Source organism: Mobula hypostoma, chromosome 7 (assembly GCF_963921235.1).
Source record: "Mobula hypostoma chromosome 7, sMobHyp1.1, whole genome shotgun sequence".
NCBI lineage: Eukaryota > Metazoa > Chordata > Chondrichthyes > Myliobatiformes > Myliobatidae > Mobula > Mobula hypostoma.
Window position 1 is genome coordinate 44,317,839 of NC_086103.1, and position 20,878 is coordinate 44,338,716.

The following is a 20,878-nucleotide window of genomic DNA, read 5'->3' on the forward strand; positions in this document are numbered from 1 at the left end:
GAATGCTAATGGATTAAATTGGAAGTTCGTGCGTATTCTGGATATGCACATTCACCAATATTTTTCTATGTCTTAATCAAACGTTTGTTGTATTCAACTGCATCTGACCCTGCACCTGGTACGTCAGCAGAGAAAGTCTACCATGGGAACAGAATCAAATTAAGAACCTAACAAGTCTTCTTACAAAAATTAATTAAGTATTATAACATTTGAGAGGATCGAGTAATGATTATTGAAGATATTCAATTGAATTCTCAATTACTTTTTCTGAGAAGAATGGAAAACATCTAGCAATGTATTGATCCCTTTGAGATGGGGTTTCAGATTCTTGTATTAAAAGTTCAGAAAATAAAGTTGTTCATCATGGTGTAATATTGTTTTTCAGTTCCTAAACACCTGGAAGACTTATTTCCTCACCAGTCTTCTCAAACAATCTGAAAGAAAAATTAAATTTTGCAATAGCAAGTCTGAAATTGCTGCAAATCTATACTTCAGAATGATTCCTCATTCTGTTGAATTTGATTGAAAGAAAAATCGGGCATGGTTATTGTGCTATCACCCATTTTATGTATCATTTACAGTTTCATATACCCTCAACATTAGAGTGTGTGATTTCTTTTCCTATCGGCCAATTGATTCAGCATTATATAGTGAGATTATATAGTAAAATGACATGTTAATGCTGTTTCTCATTCTATAGATGGCGTCTGATGTACAATGTGGTTGTAGTATTTTCTATTCACTTCACAAATTCAGTGCCTATCTTATTTTACTTTTCATTTATATAAAAAAAACCTTTGATTTGAGTCCAGTTATTCAGTCTTTGCTATAACCCTGTACATGCTTAACCCAATTATTTGTAGAGTTAACTGGCGACAGCAGGATTGTCCTTACTCCTATCCGTTCCAGAATATTCTTATGTATATATGTACTTCTTTGAACTATGGATGGATTGGGTTCTTATAAACATCTTAGATGTATTTCCTACATTGAAATTGAGAATAAACAAATTAGTTTTTCAGACAAATGTTGGTTAGCAAGTATTAAAGTTAGATATTTGTCAAAGGAAAAAAAGATCAATTTTCAGTACCCCACCCCCAGTTACTGCATCTGTGTGGATTATGTGGTTCCATAATTCCTAGATTTATACAAATGTGACAGAGTTAATTTAATTTTAAAAAGACACAATTAATCCATAGTTATGGAAATCAAGCAGTATTTGATTAAAAATTATTATACTATGAATGCGTACTTAATATCATTAAAATTCTAACCATATCATTTTCAGTAATCATTTATATGCCAGATTAAAAGAAACTCTTACAACAATGTTACTATAATTCAATATACATTACTACAAATCCTTACATAATAAAATGTAGAATTACAGATAATAATCTTTTATTGAGTTAACAGGACAATGAGGATAAAAAGAAAATCTCAAATAGTTAAGGGGCAGAAACAAGTCTCAAACTGACAATTATCATGGTCACCATGGCTAGACGTATCAGAAACACAAGAAATGTTTTCATATGCTAAGAGTTTCCGTTGTTTTTTGTTAGAAAAACATATTTTGTGAGAAAACGCATGTACTTGCACGTTCACCTAATGTAAAGATGATCAATATTTGGAGTAAGTTTGATATAAGAAATAAAACTCTGGATATACAGTACTCAGACTGACTCTATGACCGAGGGAAAAAAGAGTAATGTTTCCAGTCAATGACCTTTCAACAGCCTTGTTATTCAGTAGGACATTGCTTTTTTTCCTACAATGTTAATGCATTCAATAATATAATTGTGTAGATTTTCCAGATTACTTGGCAACACCTAAATAAGAATCTACTTTAAATTTATTTCATTGTATCTAAAAGTGCAACACTGCATTGTAAATGCTTAAAAACATTTCCAAGTATAAAATTCCTGATCTTGCACTTATTTCCGAAATTTATATTTTACAGAGCTATCTTATTGTTTTTTTAAATTTATATCTATATTGCAACCAGTAAACTAGTGCCTTTCATGTAATCTTTGCAGTTGTATCAGCCTTTGCAATGATTCTGTTTTTGTAACACCAGTGTGAGATGATCCCCAATGGATATTTGTAAACTAGGACTTCTCGTTAAAGATTAGACTCGTCTCAGCAAGTGAAGAGTGACCTGGTGTTAATGTCTTTCACACAAAGTGGATGTTTGTCTGTTTACTCAGTGCTTGAATCAGGGTTATTAGAGTAAATTCCAACAGGCAAAACAATTAACATCTCCATTATCCAGCTTTACTCATTGCCTCACAGAAAATGCAGCAGGCCAGGCAGCATCTATGGAAAAGAGTAAACAGATGACGTTTCGGGCCGCGACCCTTCCTCAGGAGTCCTTTCAGGTGGGCCAGTGGATGTTGTCCATGTGACTTTAGTAAGCATTTGACAAGATCCTTTGTGGTAGGCTGCTCAAGAAGAATAAATAATGCAGGATCTGTGGTAAGTTGGTAAACTGGATCTAAAATTGGCTTGGCCATAGAAGTCAGGAGGTAGAGGTGAAGGAGTGTATTTCTCATTGGTGGTCTGTGACCAGTAGTATTCCACAAGGATCAGTCCTGGGACTAATATCATTTCTGATACATTTTAATGATTTGGATGAAAATAGAAACCATAGAAAAACGACAGCACAGAAACAGGCCTTTTGGCCCTTCTTGGCTGTGCCGAACTATTTTCAGCCTAGTCCCACTGACCTGAACACATAGAAACTATAGAAAGACTACAGCACAGAAAATGTAGGTGGTTTGATTAGTAATTTTGTACACATGTAAACAGGTGGTTATGAATATGGAGGAAGGGATAGAAATGACAGATGGAGCTTAATCTGGACCAGTGTGAGAGGATGGTCAAATGCAAGAGGAATATATACAGTAGATGGTAGGATTCTGAGGAGCAGTGTTGTACAGATTAATTTTGGAGAGCTTGGGCATAGCACTGTGAAAATGGCAACACAAATTGATGGGGTGGTAAAGAAGGCATACAAGCTTCTTACGTTCATCATTGACATCGAGTATAACACTTGGGAAGTCATTCTGCATACAGATAAAATTTTGGTTAGGCCACATTTGGAGTAGAGTGTGCATTTCTGGTCACCACAATATGGAAAGGATGTGGAGTCTTGGAAAAGTGCGGAAGTAGTTTGCCAGGATGTTGCCTGAATTGGTTTGAATCAGATACAGGGATAGCTTTGTTAAACCTGGATTGTTTTCTCTGGAATGTCAGAGGCTGTGGGGTTGGGGTGTGTGGGGGGGGTAATGTGATAGCAATATATAAAATAATGAGGCATAGTTAGAGTAGGTAGTCAGAGTCTTCTTGTTGGGTTGGAGACATCAATTACTGGAGGTTTAAGTGAGAGGGAGGAAATTTAATGGAGATTTGAGTGGCATTTTTCTTTAAACAGAGGTATGTGCCAAGAATGCAATGCCAGGGGAGGTAGTAGAAGCAGATAAAACAGCAATGCTTAAGGAACTTTTAGGAAAACACAGGACCAGTCAGGGTTTTGGACCAAATGTAGGCACAAGATTTGTTTGGAATGTCATCATGATCAGTAGACACATGATGGGCTGAAGGGTCTGTACTTGTATTGCACTGTTCTAAGTTCGTGATTACAGGCTTCGGGCCTTGAGGTGGGAAGAATAATCTTATCATGAATCTACTCCTTTGCCAGCTGACAAAGCGTCCTTTGAATTGAAAAACTCACAGATAAATTATTCAAGCCTTTGATTGGACCAAACATTATCTGTAATGTAAGAAAATACAAGAACATGGACTCTTGAGAATTAAAGATGTACAGTAGCTTTATTCAACCTTATGAGCAGGATTCGAACTTATGAGCAAGTAATCAGGAGATAGACTGTTACCATGCACTGATAAATCTGAAGATTGACTGGGCATAGACCATGGATGAGGTGTACTTACCTAGCTTGGGGAATGCTATGATAGTTTACAAATTTCTATGCACTTGAATAAATGGTCCAAATTGCTGTTTATCAGCGTCTGCAGATATTTCTTTGTTATTTTTAATTAATATAGTGGCTTGTATTGAGCTGCAAAGGTATATAAGCCTTGCCACACTTCATTCAGTTTTGTTGAGACCTCATTTCCAGTTCTCTGCGCAGTTCTTCACACCTACAGAAGGATACAATTGTTTTGGAATTGGTAAGGAGCAGATTTAGTAATGACTGAGGGGCTGCCCTTGTGGGAAGATTAAAATTGACCTTTGCTTGATATAGTTTAGACCAATGAGAGGTGACCTCAAGGGGAAGACGGAATTATGGGGTGGGTTGGCAGGATAAATGTCAGGGCGTTGTTTCTTCTTGCTTAAATAACGACTTCGGTTTTGAACTTCAGTATCAGGAGTTCATATCAAAGTTGCTGGTGAACGCAGCAGTCCAAGCAGCATCTCTAGGAAGAGGTACAGTCGACATTTCGGGCCAAGACCCTTCGTCAAGACTAACTGAAAGAAGAGATAAGAGTTCTTTCAGTTAGTCCTGACAAAGGGTCTCGGCCTGAAACGTCGACTGTACCTCTTCCTAGAGATGCTGCCTGGTCTGCTGCGTTCACCAGCAACTTTGATGTGTGTTGCTTGAATTTCCAGCATCTGCAGAATTCCTCGTGTTTGAGTACAATATCAGGAGTTGTCGATTTACACTGGGGTGTCTTTAAACACTTACGGATCTGCACAAGACCGTACATTAACGACCGAAGAGCGAAAGGTTCTGACAAAGCATTTTATCAATAATTTGTTTTTGGTAGTGAAGTTGGAATTCTACTTTTAAACTGTTGGCCAGGATTACTTAATCGTCTGCGATTATTAAATGGCGTATGCAGTTATTTCGGTGCACTTCCCAGTGAATAAATAACGCTCAGGTGAAAGGAAAATATAGAACACTGGATAAGTTTGCCCCGCACAACATAATTGTATCTGTTCTATTGCAAACTTTCCCTCCGGCCAGTATGCTTAGTTCTTAAAACAGACTACAGTATACTGACTACAGAATGAGCATTTCGTGCTGAATCGATTACACTTTTGTACTCTTTCACTGTTCATGTCAAGAATTATATTTTTATGGATCATATCCTTGTAACTGGCGTTTCATAACTGGTGCTTATAGCAATAGTTAAGTTGTAATGCTCAATTTCGATGAGATGTGGAAGCAGCACGCCACTGTAATTAAATTTTTTTTCTAATAATGGAAACAATAGCAGTCGGCCTCATTGTTGATTGATGGTAAATCCAGCCTGCGACCTAAAACCATTTAAAGAAATACACAGAATAAAGAAAAGGACAAGTGACAATAAAGCGACGTCAGTGGCCGTGTGTTGCCGTATTAATTACACACGCTGGTTGTGAGGTGGCGCCCCATCGTGTGTTAATACACAGTGATCGATGTCTCATGTGCTGGGCTTATTCCCAAACCCATCTGCACCATCACAAAGCGCCAGTCAAATAGACTGGCTCGTTCCTCTCGCTCAGAAAGAGCAGAGCTATCCGCACAGCCAACAAGGTGAGCTGCAAAGATTAAGATTATTTCCTCATCAGTGATGGGAGAGCTAAATACCCCGATATTTGTTGTTGCCGCTGCCTTTTGAGTACGAATCCTGTATTTTCCAGATGCTAGCTACTCTGCTGGGTGTTTTCATCGCGGCTTCGCTCGAAGTTGAAAGCAGACGTCCAGAAGCGACCAATGCTGTCAGTTTCCTGGATAATGAGAAATGGTTGACCACTGTCTCACAATATGACAAGGAGCTCAAATACTGGAACAAATTCCGGGATGTAGGTATCTTAAAATCTGTTCAATGTGGGGTTGTGTATTTTCTCGGTTTTATGTGGTTAACACATGCTACGTCGCTTAACACAAAAGAGATGCTGATACTGCATTTACAGTGAAGAGGGCTGAATGAAGCACATAAGAACTCTGAAATGTAACATATCATAAATAAATAAAACACTCTAAATGATTTTCCGTTGAACGAATCTGTTGCCGATTTAAATATATTGCGCTTCTGTAAATATGTATGTTAAAATTGCGTAGTTATAGGCTTCAGCTAATGTTTAAGAGTTGTGATAAGTATGAAAGGTATTTGCTGGTTAATTTGAAAACTACGTCCTTCACGTTTGTCAAGTGTGCAATAACAGTAATTTATGCATTAATTCTAGATAAGTTTCATTACTATGCTCTTCCCATACTAAAATTATATTATATGGTGTAGTGGGTTACTACATTCTATAGGTAGTGAAATATGTATCCTGCACCTTAGTGGTAATTCTATATTATTCCTGGCACATAGATAAAAAGGAGAAAACTGCAACTTCAGTCGCCACAAAGGGTTACATTGGTGCCCATTTGTTGGAAACTTATTCTAAAGAACTACAGAGTATGATGCTTGACCCAAGGTTGTTTGATTAACCACTTCATGAATGCAATTTTTGCTAAAGTGGATAGGAAATAGATAAGATTTGGCATGCTGGAAAACTGATTAGAATGTCCAAATGCAAACCAAATTGATTTGTTGATAATGAATTGGTTTTCCTAAATTCATGCAAACTCTACCACTGATTTTCACTCATTATCATCAGTTTTAAGCACTATGCAGTTTTAAGATAAGTTATATAACATTTTTGCATTGATGTAATTTTTGAAAATGATTTTTATGTCGTCTCTATGCATATGAAGTATAATGTGCATTAATATTTTAAAACTGGCTTTGAATCAAAGTGTTTTTTAAGCTGCGTGTTAGGTTCACCAGTCAATATCGGGAAGTCCACTCCAACACTCAACTAATTCTCATTGAAACATTTTCCTCCAAGCATTTGCACATCACTATATTCTGATTTAGAAATGAGATTTCCCACTGAACAGAAGAATAAAATCTCATTGAATGCTTTTATGTTTTATTTGTTTTCCATGCTGGCTTGGTTCCAGTGCATGCTCTGATTTTTGTCTGCCCTGCTTTCCATGTTATCTATAGCACCAACATTCACTGAATTAGTGTTGTTCATTTCATTTACCTAACAAAATCTGTAGTTGATTCTGTGTCTTGGAGTAGCCTTAAGGTACTAAGCTGAAATGCCTTTGAAGAATTGTCATGGAATTGGGAAGAAAGAGTAAGGATGAGTACCCATGACCCTGTGGGTGAATGTAAAGAAGCTCTGTTTGAAACTATTTGTATGAGGTCAGATTTCTTAGTGAACTTTTGGAAAAATATCACTAAATGACAGTTAACTTTCATTTTTGACTTTTGGTGGTATTTTATATGGAAAAAAATTGTGCGAACTGAACATGGCACTTGGCCAAAGGCACAATAAGTGTAGACAATGTAGACATCCAAAGAGAAGGACTTCCAATCTGGCCGCTTTCTTGTCAAAAACAGTTGATTATACTTAGATTTTGTCAAGTTTATTGTAATGTATGGTGTTGATACATCAAGAAGCAACATAACTGTTTTTAATCAAAATAGAAGAATGTTTGTGTCTTATTTTGGGGTGGGAACTTGAGGATTAAAATATGAACAGATCGAGGGTGACTGTGTTTTCCAGATGAAGATAGCACACTCTCCCTGTAAATCCAAGGCAGCAGATCCATTACACAAGATTGATTTTTTTCTATCCCTCCTGAAATGCCTTTGTTCAGCCATCATTAACTCTTGGTTCTGCCTGTGGCTCGAAGAGAGACAGGCAGGTTTCATTAAGCCAAAATGGAGTGCTTCTCAGTCTTGTTGAAAAATTTGAAATACTGGTTAAGTAACATATCCAAAAAAAAACTATTGTAATCACATCACTGTAACCAGAGGGAAGCAAACTAGTGAGTGGTCATTTGCAGTAACATTGTGTTTTCATCATTGTACAGGTCATAAAATCAGTAAGTGTGAAGTCTCAATATGTGTCAAATAATAGAAAACATACTTTTTAGTCTTTCTTAAATGTAACTTAAAAATCTTATATTTTGGTTCTAATTTATTGTTTCTAGTTTTTTTCTGTACAGTTGTCAAAATCCACCTATAAAGCAATATCTTGAGGCTTTGGAGTCCCCCAATTAAGACAATTTGTAATTTGTAATTCATGTTTATCATTTATGGTAACAATGGCAGTCTTATCAATATGAACAAGTGATAAATTTAATTGGAAAATAATTTTTTTGCAAAGGAAATCCAGCTACCCAAGAAAATCTAGCTTCTTCCCTGCTAAAAGATAGTTTGTGTTCATTTCTTTTTATTAATCCATAACAGAGTGTGGTCTGTTCTTAGCTGGTAGGGAAGACCAAGCCCAGTGAAATCTTGGCAGCAGGATACTTGTCTCATTTATTTTTTAAAATAAATGTTGTGTAGACTAATTTAGCAACTTAAAGGTGATGCAAAATTCACTAAGGCTAAACAAAATTTACTGCTCAATGAGAGATATTGGCCTAGATCTTATGTTGAACAGCATTGCAAAGTGCTGTTGCAAACGTTAAAAGATAAATGCTAAATGCAATCACACGCCCCATGAACCAGTCCTATACTTCTAGAAGTTAGATGTGGATTCACCATGATGCATAACTAACATTAGCACTGTTGTCAGAAGGTCTGCAGTACTTATTTTGGTAGCACATATGTAGAATTATTCTGCATTTTATGAGGTCTTTGAATGACATGGGTTCAGCACACTGAGGGAACACTTAAAAGGAAATTTAACAGCTGGTTTTCTTTGTTTTAAAGAGCTTGAGGCATCCTCCTTCCATATTTTCTTTGTTCTTTACACCTTCTGAACCCACACTTCTCACATCCATATGCTCCATCCAACACTTCTCCACATTGCCCATACTCCTGACTGTATCCACAGTGAGAACCTTAATCAACTGTGACCTATATTGCTATTCCCTGTGTAAGTTTCTCCATGACTGATTTATTCGATCATTGAGTTCCAGCACAGCATTGCTTTAATCTGTGTTTCTGGGTGCCTTATGATTTCTATTAAATTCAAATTATTAGAAAGCAGTGAACCAGAATTTCATAAAGGGCTGAAGGGCAGCCAAAAATGAATCCATACAAAAGTATAAAATTATAGTACTGGGTTAGCAAACTAATGGTATGAATTTAGCATAGTAAGCATGTTATAGGTTTCAATTTAATAACCTAATACTTTCTGGCCTAGCAGCATGAAAAATATGAACATTGAAACTAACCTTCAAGACAGGTTACAGTGCCTATAAACAGTATTCACTCCCCCCCCCCAGAATTTTTATGTTTTACAACATTAAATCAGTGGATTTAATTTGTCTTTTTTTTGGCACTGATCAACAGAAAAAGACTTTCATGTCAAAATGATAAAAGATCTCTACAAAGTGATCTAAATTACTTACAAACATAAAACATAAAATAATTGCATAAGTATTCACCCCCTTCAAGTCAGTATTTAGTAGATGCAGCTTTGGCAGCAATTACAGCCTTGAGTCTGTGTGGATATGTCTCTATCAGTTCTGTACATCTGGATACTGCAATTTTTCACTTTTCTTCTTTACAAAACTGCTAATGCTCTGTCAGATTGCATGGGGATCGTGAGTAAACAGCCTTTTCAAGTCCGGTCACAAATTCTCAATTGGATTAAGGTCTGGACTCTTACGTGGCCACTCCAGGATATTAACTGTTTTTAAACCATTGCTGTGTAGCTTTGGCTTTGTAGCTTGGGGTCATTGTCTTGCTAGAAAACAAATCTTCTCCCAAATTACATTTCTTTATCTTCACCAACCTTCCAGGGCCTGTTGCTGTGAAGCAACCCCACAGCATGATGCAACCACCACCATGCTTCATGGTAGAGATGGTGTGTTTTTGATGATATGAAGCGTTGGCTTATGCCAAACATAGCATTTAGTCTGATGGCCAAAAAGCTCGATTTTGGTTTCATCATTCTTCTGGCTGACTGCAGAGTCTCCCACATACCTTCAGGCAAAGTCAATTTCATGTGAATTTCTTCCATAAAGCTGCAAATGGTGTAGCACTCAGGCAACAGTTGTATGTGCAGTCTCTCCCATCTCCGCCACTGAAGCTTATAACTCCTCCAGAGTTGTCATAGGTCTTTTGGTTGCCTCCCTCACTAGTCCCCTTCTTCCACAATCACTCAGTTTTTGAGGATGGCCTACTCTGGACAGATTTACAGCTGTGCCATATTCTTTCCGTTTCTTCATGATTGACTTTATTCCAAGGGATATTCAGTGACTTGGAAATTTTCTTGTATCCATCTCCTGACCTGTGCCTTTCAATAACCTTTTTGCGGAGTTGTTTGGAGTGTTCTTTTATCTTCATAGTATAGTTTTTGCCAGGATACTGACTCACCAACAGTTGAACCTTCCAGATGCAGGTGTATTTTTACTACAATCAATTGAAACACCTTGACTGCACATGGTGATCTCCATTTAACTAATTCTGTGACTTCTGAAAACCAATTGGCTGCACCAGTGATGATTTGGTGTATCATATTAAAGGGGAGGGAGTGAATACTTATACAATCAATTATTTTGTGTTTTATATTTGTAATTAATTTGGATCACTCTGTAGTGACCTGTTTTCACTTTGACACGAAAGAGACTTTTTCTGTTGATCAATGTCAAAAAAGCCAAATTAAATCCACTGTGATTCAATGTTGTAAAACAATAAAACATGAAAACTCCTGGGGTGGGTGGGGAGGGGTGAATACTTTCTATAGGCACTGTAACCCTACTCATATTTTATGTAAATCTAGACTTCATTGTGTAGATAATCTGAATGAGACCTGAATACAAGATGATACAATATCATAAGACATCTGGGAGTGAGCAATAAATGTGACCTGATACAATTGATTCATTGTGAAGAAAGTACCTAAAAATGAAACACAACATAAATAAAAGTCATTCGAACTCGGATGATATAGTCTAAGGTTGCCCTAATTTTGTGTACTAATCCAAATTGTCAATGTTGGAGATTTCTTATGACTTATTGGTACAAAATGATACACAGAGACCGCTTCAATTCCGGATGATTATCTTTAAGAGTTTTAAAAAGATCATTTTGTTATTAAGGTTTGGTAGAAAAATTACTTGGTTCTGAATAATTTCATGAAGAAGAAAAAGTAGATTACTGTATGCACTGAGCAAAGTACACAAAATGCTGGAGGAATTCAGCAGGACAGGAGCTCCTATGGAGGAAAATGAGTAGTTGACATTTTGAGCTAAAACCTGTTATCAGGGTATTTTGTGTGAGTTGCTCCAGGTTTCCAGCATCTGCAGAATATCATGTGTTACAGAATACTCTGTTCATTGGTTGTACTGTGCCTAGTTTTGAGTGTCAGAAAACTGATGTCTATCTAGACTCTTGCACAAGGATCTCACTTTACAAATTCACTCATTAGATAATTGTGTATATTCTATAAGACCATAAGATATAGAAGCAGAATTAGACCATTTGGCCCATCGAGTCTGCTCTGCCATTTCCTCATGGCGGACCCATTTTCCCTCTCAGCCCCATTTTTCTGCCTTCCCTCCCCCTCCCCATTCTTCCATTCCCTGTCTAATCAAAAATCTGTCCACCGCTGCCTTGATCAATGATGGCATCCACGGCTGTCTATGGCAACAAATTCCACAGATTCACCATTCTCTGGCTAAAGAAATTCCTCCTCATCTCCGTCTTAAAAGGACGCCTCTCTATTCTTAGTCGGTGTCCTTTGGTTTTGGACTCCCCCGCCATAAGAATCACCCTCTCCACATATACTCTATCAACGCCTTTCAAATTTTGATAGCTTTCAATGAGGTCATCCCTGAATCTTCTGAAAATATTCAGAGGAAAAATAAATTCAAGTTTTAGATAGCTTTGACAGAAATGAGTTGGAATGTTTAGACATCAGACATCTGCACCATAACTCCACCGTTTACTTAATTCCTAGTGGATTATTTAAGATGCTTTTCAGATAGTTTATCAAGCATTGTTAAGTTTCTGTTGTATAAATTGAGTCATCTGAGCTTATTAGGCGTCTAATACTATTCAGCATTGAAGACTAGGATACTCCCCTTTTGTGCTCTTGGCAAGTACAAAACAGTTGCTACAGATGAGGAATGCTGGATGGACCGAAAGTTTCTTAGCTGCAGATAATGGAGGATGAGAAGATTCACAACTGCATAGCAGTGCACAAATGGAATGCTTAACACTGCAAACTCAAGTGCCCCAAGCTTTGATTTGTTCTTTCAAAACACACCATGTATTCATCTCTTGACTTGCCAACTTGCCTTAACTCCTGTGCACTGTTCCATTTCCTGCTTTTGTAACTTTTTGTTTGCTGATAATTGTGTTATGTTTTTGTAACATTCTACAGTGATTGTGATCTTTTTTGTTTTGACCAAACTGCAGAAATACTGTGTAGAAACCTCCTCAAGATCTAATTTGTTGTAGTTATTTGTGTTAGAATTTGTCACTGGAAGAAATAATTTGATACTAAAGGCAATGTGATTGTCTGGCAGTTCGAAGTACAGTACTCTGTTAGCGGTTTAAAATAAATCCGATCACAAATTTAGCTGCCTGTGATGATGTTCATAGTGGCGATTGTTTGTTCTTTTGGTGAATAAATACCATCTTCATGCTGAAAACATCTTCACAATCTACTGTATGATTAAACACTAACAGTATGATTAACATTAACCGCGTTGGGTTCAGCTTCTCTCAAAATGCTTGCCCTAAGTTCAGAACAATGTTCAGCTTTCAGCGGATAGGTGGCATCACATCTTTAGCAAGATCCTGTGGTCACTGAGGCTGAAAATGTAATGATCTTCCACATAAATACTGTGGTTAAATGAGCATCTTACAGCTAGTTATTCTGTGATGTGACTCATTTCATGACTGCATGTAAAAGGCACAAATCAAGACTCGATTGTTATATTCCTATTTGCTTGTTTGCTTGCAACTCAACTGGCTCAAGGCCATTTAGAAAAAGCAGCTTGCCTAATTGCCACTATCTTTCACTAAAATATTAGCTTTTTTTTCCTTCTTTGGTCTCCGTTGCAGCAGTATATACTGTCTGCAGTAACTCATCAAGGCTTCTTCAATGCTGCGTCAATAACCTGGAAGAACAGATAACACACATAGATTCCCCTACCCCCCCCCGCCCCCAAAGTTCCTCTTCACATCAAAGTATTGAATGTTCCGTTACGTTTCTTTGTTTTTATGGATCAAAGTCTCCACCCCCATTGACCCCAGTGGTTCAAACTCCACCTCCTTGAGGACAATCGGATATAGGTAACAAATGGAGACGTAGCCAGTGTCATCCACATCTCATTATGAAAAAATGAGATACATTGCTATGGAGTACAAAATATGTTAATTATTTTCATCGTTTGTCAGCTACTAGTTTATGATTGGAATTTTCCTTTCCAATGTAAGAAGGGTTTCATGATTTGCTTTATGAATAACTTGTTAGAAAATATAATAAAAATGTACTCAAGTAACAGAATTGAAGAAGTTCTGATTTCTCTTTGGAGCTTGGAAGAATGAGAGGTGACCTTATTGAGCCACATTAAATCCTAAGGAGGCTGTTGAGATGTTTACTTCAATTCGTAGTAAGGTGAGGGTGATCGTTTAATGTGGAGGTGCACAGAGTATGTTGTATCTCTGGAATTATCTACCCAAGGGGTTTTGTGGGAGCTAGATAATTTAGAAGTAGAGTCGATTCCACTTTATTAGGACACACTGGGACTAGCACCTTTCAGTCCATTTAAATGTCTGCCCCAATTAGCTGGAGTTTCATGGAAATAGTTAAAAAGGGATTTTTAAAAAAGGCAAACTGAGTAACCAGTTATGTATTTAAATAAAATACAGGGCAAATGAGAACACTACCAATGCTAATACAGTACTATAAAACTGTATTATTTCGTAATAGTTATTAACAGAATAATTCATCCAGTGTATGCTGCCGTGTTCTTTTGATTGGCTGTGAATGAACAAAACCAGCATAGACACAGAGTGCAGATAATGGACTCCCTTCATACAATGCTTTCAATGATTGCATCCTTCAAGTCTTCATTTTCATTGCGGCATTCAGGTTGATTTTTGATGCCTTCAAGTTCTTCGTAGTTCCTAACTTGTTGAAGTAGTGACATAATTTAATTTTCACTCAGTGGTTTCTGATATTTCCAGGCTTGAATGCTTGAAACTGCAGTGAGCAAAATGGTTCTGAATTGTCTGGCTGCTAGTTTCTCACCAACTATCAGTGACAAAAGTCACTGTCTTTTGAATACAAACATGCACAGCTAATGCTATTTTAAAAACTGTTTGTGCTAAGCACAGTGTAGCATCTAATGATAACACAAGTGCATGTGACTGACACTAGTTAGAACCTGTTCAGCAAGAGTCTCCTGTTGTAATTAAGTGGCAGAGTGTGCCAAGTAAATGAAGGGAATCCTGGCAATTTTCTTGATTAGTTTTTGTTCTTTAAGAGTTGTCCCAAATAAGCGGCTGCCTGATTAACTGATGATCCAATTAACCAGAGTCCACTGCATTTAAGTAGAGTAGGTAATTTATTTTTGAAGATTGGGGAATATTTGACAATGGGAAATTGGTGCATGACTCAGATTGCGGGGGGTGGGGGGGTGTGGTATTGGGCATGCAAATGACCTGTTTGCTCTACATAGCTGACTGAGAGGTAACTTAAAACAAGGAGCCTCGGTTCCCACACCACCCGATTCAGAAATAGTTATTACCCCTCAACCATCCAGCTCTTAAACCAGAGGGGACAACTTCACTTGCCCCAACACTGAACTGTTCCCATAACTTATGGACTCGTTTTCAAGGACTCTTCTTCTCTTGTTCTTGATGTTTATTTATTATTATTATTACTTGCATAGTTTGCTGTCTTTTGCACATTGGTTGTTTGACCATCCTATTGGGTGTAGTCTTTCATTGATCTTTTTTGTGTTTCTTGGATTCCTGTGTATGCCCACAAGAAAACAAATCTCAGGTCATATATGGTGACATGCATGTACTTTGATAATTTATTTGAACTTTCACTTTGAGCATCAACACTTCTGACGCCAGCCTGGAAGATGACACTGATGTGGCTTCGCCTGTCCTTCCAATGAATCTGGAAGATATTGTGGAGGCAGCATTCGTACTGGTTTTCCTAGTGCCTGACTTCTGCTGCAAGTTGAAGGGCAGGAATTACTGCTACTAGCTATGCCAGACCTGAAGTCCTCAAAAACACTTTTCCTCAATCATTCAAAGGTAGTTCTGCTCCATTGAAGATGATGATGAATGTCATGATCTAAATCTGTTATTGTTTCCCAAACCATGGGAATTGTTCACATTTTGGCACAGTTATCATGTTTTCTAGAGTTTTAGCTGAAGCATTAGAGTTGGATGGCGGTGTTGTGAAGATGGAGTAGACCCACTGTGGACCAGTGAACTATAGGTGTTGAGCATAGACCATTCCTGTCCAGTGTATCAGTGAATGTATTTACAGTTTGCTTGCTGTGTGTATACAACACTGGCATTGTCTCCATGCTGCAGTTCAACCTGTAGAATTGCAATATGGCCTGGATCAAGTCCATTTGAAAAGGGCTGCATTGCAATATGGAGGCAGACCAAATGCTCTGAAAATCTAATGAGGGATGTTACAGAATTGGTGACGTAAGCCTAATGTAACATGATCAGAGTGCAGAGAGAAAGACTGCAAACAATCATAGCAGGACTGAAAGCATAGAGACAATGCAGAGGGAGAATGTCCAACTTGGTGACTCCAAAAGGAACAGCAGGAAAGGGAAAATAATTGTGTTTTTTTACAAGAAGTGAAATAAGACAATATCAGAATCATTTATCACTGGCATGTTATGAAATTACTTTTGTGGCAGCAGTGCTGTGCAATGCAGAAAAATTATTTATGTTACAATTAGAAATATATTTCAAAACGCGCAAAAAGAGAGCAAATTAGTGATGTAGAATTCATAGACTGTTCAGAAATTCAATGGCAGAGGAGGAAGAAGCTGCTTTTAAAGTGTGTAAGAAAATGTGAAAGCAGTAATGCAAGATGGACAGAATTTAGAAACAACCAAAGTAGGGGTAATTATAACTGAGTTTATAGTATTTGGTAATGAACCAAATACAATGTATGATTGCAATTGCTGTCGTAGTTCACAAGAGTTATTAGACCTGTTACAAACTTTTGTTTGCTGAGAATATGTAGTACTACAAACTTGTATCTATGAAGACAATTATTCATGCAAAAAAAACTGCGGAACAAGCTGTGAAATCAAATGCATATGAAACCCATCTGAGATTTCCTGGAAAGGATTTTTGAAATTTGAGATAGAACTCATAATAAAGAGTTTTTTTGCAGACAGAGTCTGAGAGACTGGATAAATTGGTCAAGATTATAACTTGTCTATAAATGGTTAATGATATAGCTTTAAATGTGTGTATTTAGTTGCTTATGCAATCTCATATACCCAAATTGTTTGGGTTTTAGGCACTTTAAATGTGAAAAATAATGCAAAGAATTAAGTTCTACCACCTGGTATGGCAATTGTTACATTGCTCCAAATCTTCAGATGGTACATCAATGAGCTCCCAGCCATTCCAATACCAGTTGAATGCCAGTAGCTTCCTAGTGTGATCTCCCACTGAATCCTTTTGCTCAGCAGAGGAATGTCAGCAAATGGCTCAGGTTAGGCTCGGCTCTTTGAATCAACTGCACTTACAAAATGGAAGTGAGTTGTCAGTGGGTTCCAGAGTCAGAGTTCTGTGTCGGCAGGAAGAATGAGTTCCGATGAGCCCCTGGGTTCATGAATCAGCAAGTCCCGAGTTTGAGACCTAGTGTTCAGTGATCGGCGTGTCCTGGAATCGACACCAAGTATCAAGGCTCAAGGATGGAATTGAAAGTCTGGAAGTCAAGGCCTACTGGCTAGAGCCAGGTCTGCGAATCTGTGAGTCCGCTGGGGAAGTCAAAGCCCAATGTCTACAAGTCCACTTGAAGCTGCTGGACGCCTGTCCCGGGGTTAAAGGCCTGTGTACGTGCAGGAGTGGAAGGCAGGAACGGAACTTGTTTTGCTGCTGTTTGTTGGGTTCTGCCAAGCATTGTGAGTATGCAATGTTGGTGCCAGAATTTGTGGTGACACTTGTGGGCAGCCCCAAACACACCCTTGGGTGTATTGGTTGTTAACACAATTGACACATTTCACTGTATGTTTCAATGTGTACACAATAACTAAACTTGAATCTTGGACTGCTTGTTCACTGGCAGTGGGGCCAGTTGCATAATATTGCAGCCAACTCAGCTCCTTCCCAAGGTAATGTCACTCATGTGTTCCTGGTTGGACTGTCTACAGAGTGCAAGGAGAGTACTGAGAGGCACCCAGCAGGGAGAACTCCAGTGCGTTACAGCTGTCTATAGGAAATCCTGAACAGTAGTGCAGGGTTAGTCAGAATCACACAGAACCATTTGGAAGGTGCCCTACCTCAGCACCACCAGCAGCAACGTCACTCACTGGGACTTCCATGTGGATATGCAATTAGTTCTTTGCAAAGGTGCTGGCAGTAATTTGCCTCGCCTTTGTACCAGACATTGCCATTGACAAAGAGATTACAGCCTTCAACAAAAGTTCTGTTAATAGCAACAGCACTAAAGAGACTGTAGACACAATCTGTGCCATCTATATGTTTGTTTGTCAAGGGCTTGGTGTTCAGCATCCTTCTGAAGCCAGCTGCATTTTTCCGCCATCTGCTGCCTCCCTTTAGGAATATTTAATAATGCTGACTCTTAATGTTGATTTAAATGGAGGAGATAATGAAGGTATAGCTAATTGTGAATTTAGAAAGAATTCGTATTGCTCTTACAGTCAAAAGTCTTATAGTAATACAGCATAGAAACAGGCCCTTCGGCCCAACTAATCTATTCTGAGCACAGCATCCTCCCTACTAGCCTGAGTTTTCTGCTTTCAGTCCATAAACATCCAAGCTTCTCTCCTCCATGTACTAATCCAAACTTATTCGACTCAACTACCTTCTCTGGCAGCTCATTGCAGGTACTGACTACTCACTATGTAAAGTAGTTAACTCTGACACCTCTTTTAAATCTCCCCCCTCTTGTCTTGTATCTTTGCCGTCTAGTTTTGGATTCCCCAGCCTGGGGGATTATGACCTTATCCATACCCACCATGATTTGATAAACTTCAGTGAGATCACCCACTATTCTCTTGCACTCCAAAGATAAAGATCCCTAGTGGTCAATTTCTCCCGCTAACACAAGCTCACAAGACCAGGCAGTATCCTCGTAAATCTCTTCTGCACCTTGTCCAGTTTGAGAAAGTCTTTCCTATAACAGGCTGATCAAAACTGTACATAATACTCCGTGTGGTCTCATCAGTGACTTGTACAACTCCAACATAATACCCCTACGCCTAAACTTGGTGCCCCGTATGATGAATGCCAGCATGCTAAATGCCCTCTTCACCACCCTGCCTATTTGTGTGGCCACTTTCTGTGATACGGTATGTGCACTTGCACTCTCAAGTCCCTCTGTTCCACCGCACTCCTCAGTGCTCAGCCATTCATTGCATAGGTTCCTCCCTGGTTTGAATGTCCAGTTTGCATCACCTCTTACTTATCTGAGATGAAATCAATTTGTTATTCCTCAGCACATTTCCCTCACTGATCAAAATCTCTTTTCAAATCATTGTAACCTTCTTCACTACTAACAAGATCCGCTAATTTATTATTATCAGCAAACTTGCTTATTGCTCTATGCAACACACACAGAAAATGCTGGTGGAACGCAGCAGGCCAGACAGCATCCATAGGAAGAAGCACAGTTGACGTTTTGGGCTGAGACCCTTCGTCAGGACTAACTGAAAGAAGAGATAGTAAGAGATCTGAAAGTGGGAGGGGGAGGGGGGAGATCCAAAATGATAGGAGAAGACAGGAGGGGGGAGGGGTAGAGCTAAGAGTTGGAAAGTTGATCGGCAAAAGGGATACGAGGCTGGAGAAGGGGGGAGGATCATGGGACGGGAGGCCTAGGGAGAAAGAAAGGGGGAGGGGAGCACCAGAGGAAGATGGAGAGCAGGCAAGGAAGGACAAAATAATAAATAAACAAATAAGGGTTGGGGTAAGAACGGGAGGAGTGGCTTGAATCCACACTCAGGTTGGAGGAACAACACCTTATATTCCGTCTGGGTAGCCTCCAACCTGATGGATGAACATTGACTTCTGTAACCTCTGTTAATGCCCCTCCTCCCGTTCTTACCCCATCCCTTATTTATTTATTTATCCCCCCCCCCTTTTTCTCTCTCTTCTCTGTCCCTCTCACTATCACTCCTTGCCTGCTCTCAATCTTCCTCTGGTGCTCCCCTCCCCCTTTCTTCTCCCTAGGCCTCCTGTCCCGTGATCCTCTCCCTTCTCCAGCCTTGTATCCCTTTTGCCAATCAACTTTCCAGCTCTTGGCTCCATCCCTCCCCCTCCTGTCTTCTCCTATAGTTTTGGATCTCCCCCTCCCACTTTCAGATCTCTTACTGTCTCTTTTTCAGTTAGTTCTGACGAAGCGTCTCGGCCCGAAACGTCGACTGTGCTTCTTCCTATGAATGCTGTCTGGCCTGTTGCATTCCACCAGCATTTTCTGTGTGTGTTGCTTGAATTTCCAGTATCTGCAGATTTCCTCGTTATTGCTCTATGATTCATTTCCAAATCATTTACATAAATGAATAAGAGGTCCAACACTGTCCCCAGGGGCACGCTATGTCATGGGACTCTAGTCAAAGAATTGACCTTCAACCATTACCCTCTACTTCCTATCATCGAGCAATTCTGAAATCACCTTACTTCTTGCACCCCTGAGTATCATACAATCTAACCTTCCAGATCAGCCTGCATGCAGGACCTTGTCAAAGACCTGATGGAAGTCCATATAGACAATACCCACTGCCCTATCTTCATACCCCTTAGATACCTCTTGGGAAAAAAAATCTCAAAGATTCGTCAGACACGATCACCCACTTACAAAACCTTGTTGACTGTTCCTGATCAGGCCTTGACTATACTAGGTATTCTGCAATTTCCTCCCTGGCCTCCCATAAAATCTAGGGGTGCTCTTGGTTGGACCCTGGGGATTTTCCCATGTTAATGTGCTTCATGGTTACACGTATTTCATTCCTTGTAACAAGACCCCATTATTCGTTTCACCTGACTTCTTTGGCATCCATGATATTCTCCTGAGTAAACTCTGAGAGAAATGGATGTTAGTTATCTCGGCCACCTCCTGTGACTCAATGCATAGGTTCTCCTGATGGTCTTTAGAGGACGTAGTATCTCCTTAGTCACCACTTCCCTTTTGGAATTATCTTTAACCCTACCTTCCAAATCCATCTCATACCCCTTTTATCCCCCCGTGACTTCCCCGTTAAGCCTGTTCTTAATATTTTTAAATTCATCAGCCAGGGGTCACTGAAATATCTGCCCATCACCCTAACAAGAACTCAGAGTCTTGATATGACCCTTTTTAAAAGCCTCCCACTTGCCAACTGTTCCTTTGCCTTTAAATAGAGTCACTCAGTTGACCCATCTAGATCCTGCCTAATATCCTCAAAACTGGCCTTGCTGCAATTCAGGGCTTTAAGCTGTGGACCTGTTCGATTGTTTTTGGTAAATATTTGAAATCTAATAGAACTGTGGTCACTGGACCCAAAGTGCACCCAGATGCTATTTCTGTTATCTGGCCCACATCATTCACTTAGAGGAGGTTCAGAATTGTTCAGGGTGACCAAAGATGGGAGCTCAACATTCAGGGATATTCAATATTCAGGAAGGATAGACATGAAAGAAAAGGCGGTGGGGTAGCATTGCTGGTTAGAGAGGAGATTAACAC

General features: G+C 39.0%; 1 protein-coding gene across 2 annotated transcripts in view; it reads left to right on the plus strand.

Moving 5' to 3' along the window:
* The first annotated feature begins 5,374 nt into the window (after nucleotides 1-5,374).
* Nucleotides 5,375-20,878, plus strand: part of spock1 (SPARC (osteonectin), cwcv and kazal like domains proteoglycan 1) — a 520,348-nt gene continuing 504,844 nt past the window's right edge. Inside the window, exons 1-2 of one of the 2 annotated variants that reach the window (XM_063053347.1) lie at nucleotides 5,375-5,540; nucleotides 5,648-5,809. In XM_063053347.1, the coding sequence (XP_062909417.1) occupies nucleotides 5,648-5,809 (162 nt within the window). In that variant the 5' untranslated portion in view covers nucleotides 5,375-5,540. The remainder of the gene's footprint in view (nucleotides 5,541-5,647; nucleotides 5,810-20,878) is intronic. The other variant, XM_063053348.1, reaches the window with a different exon arrangement.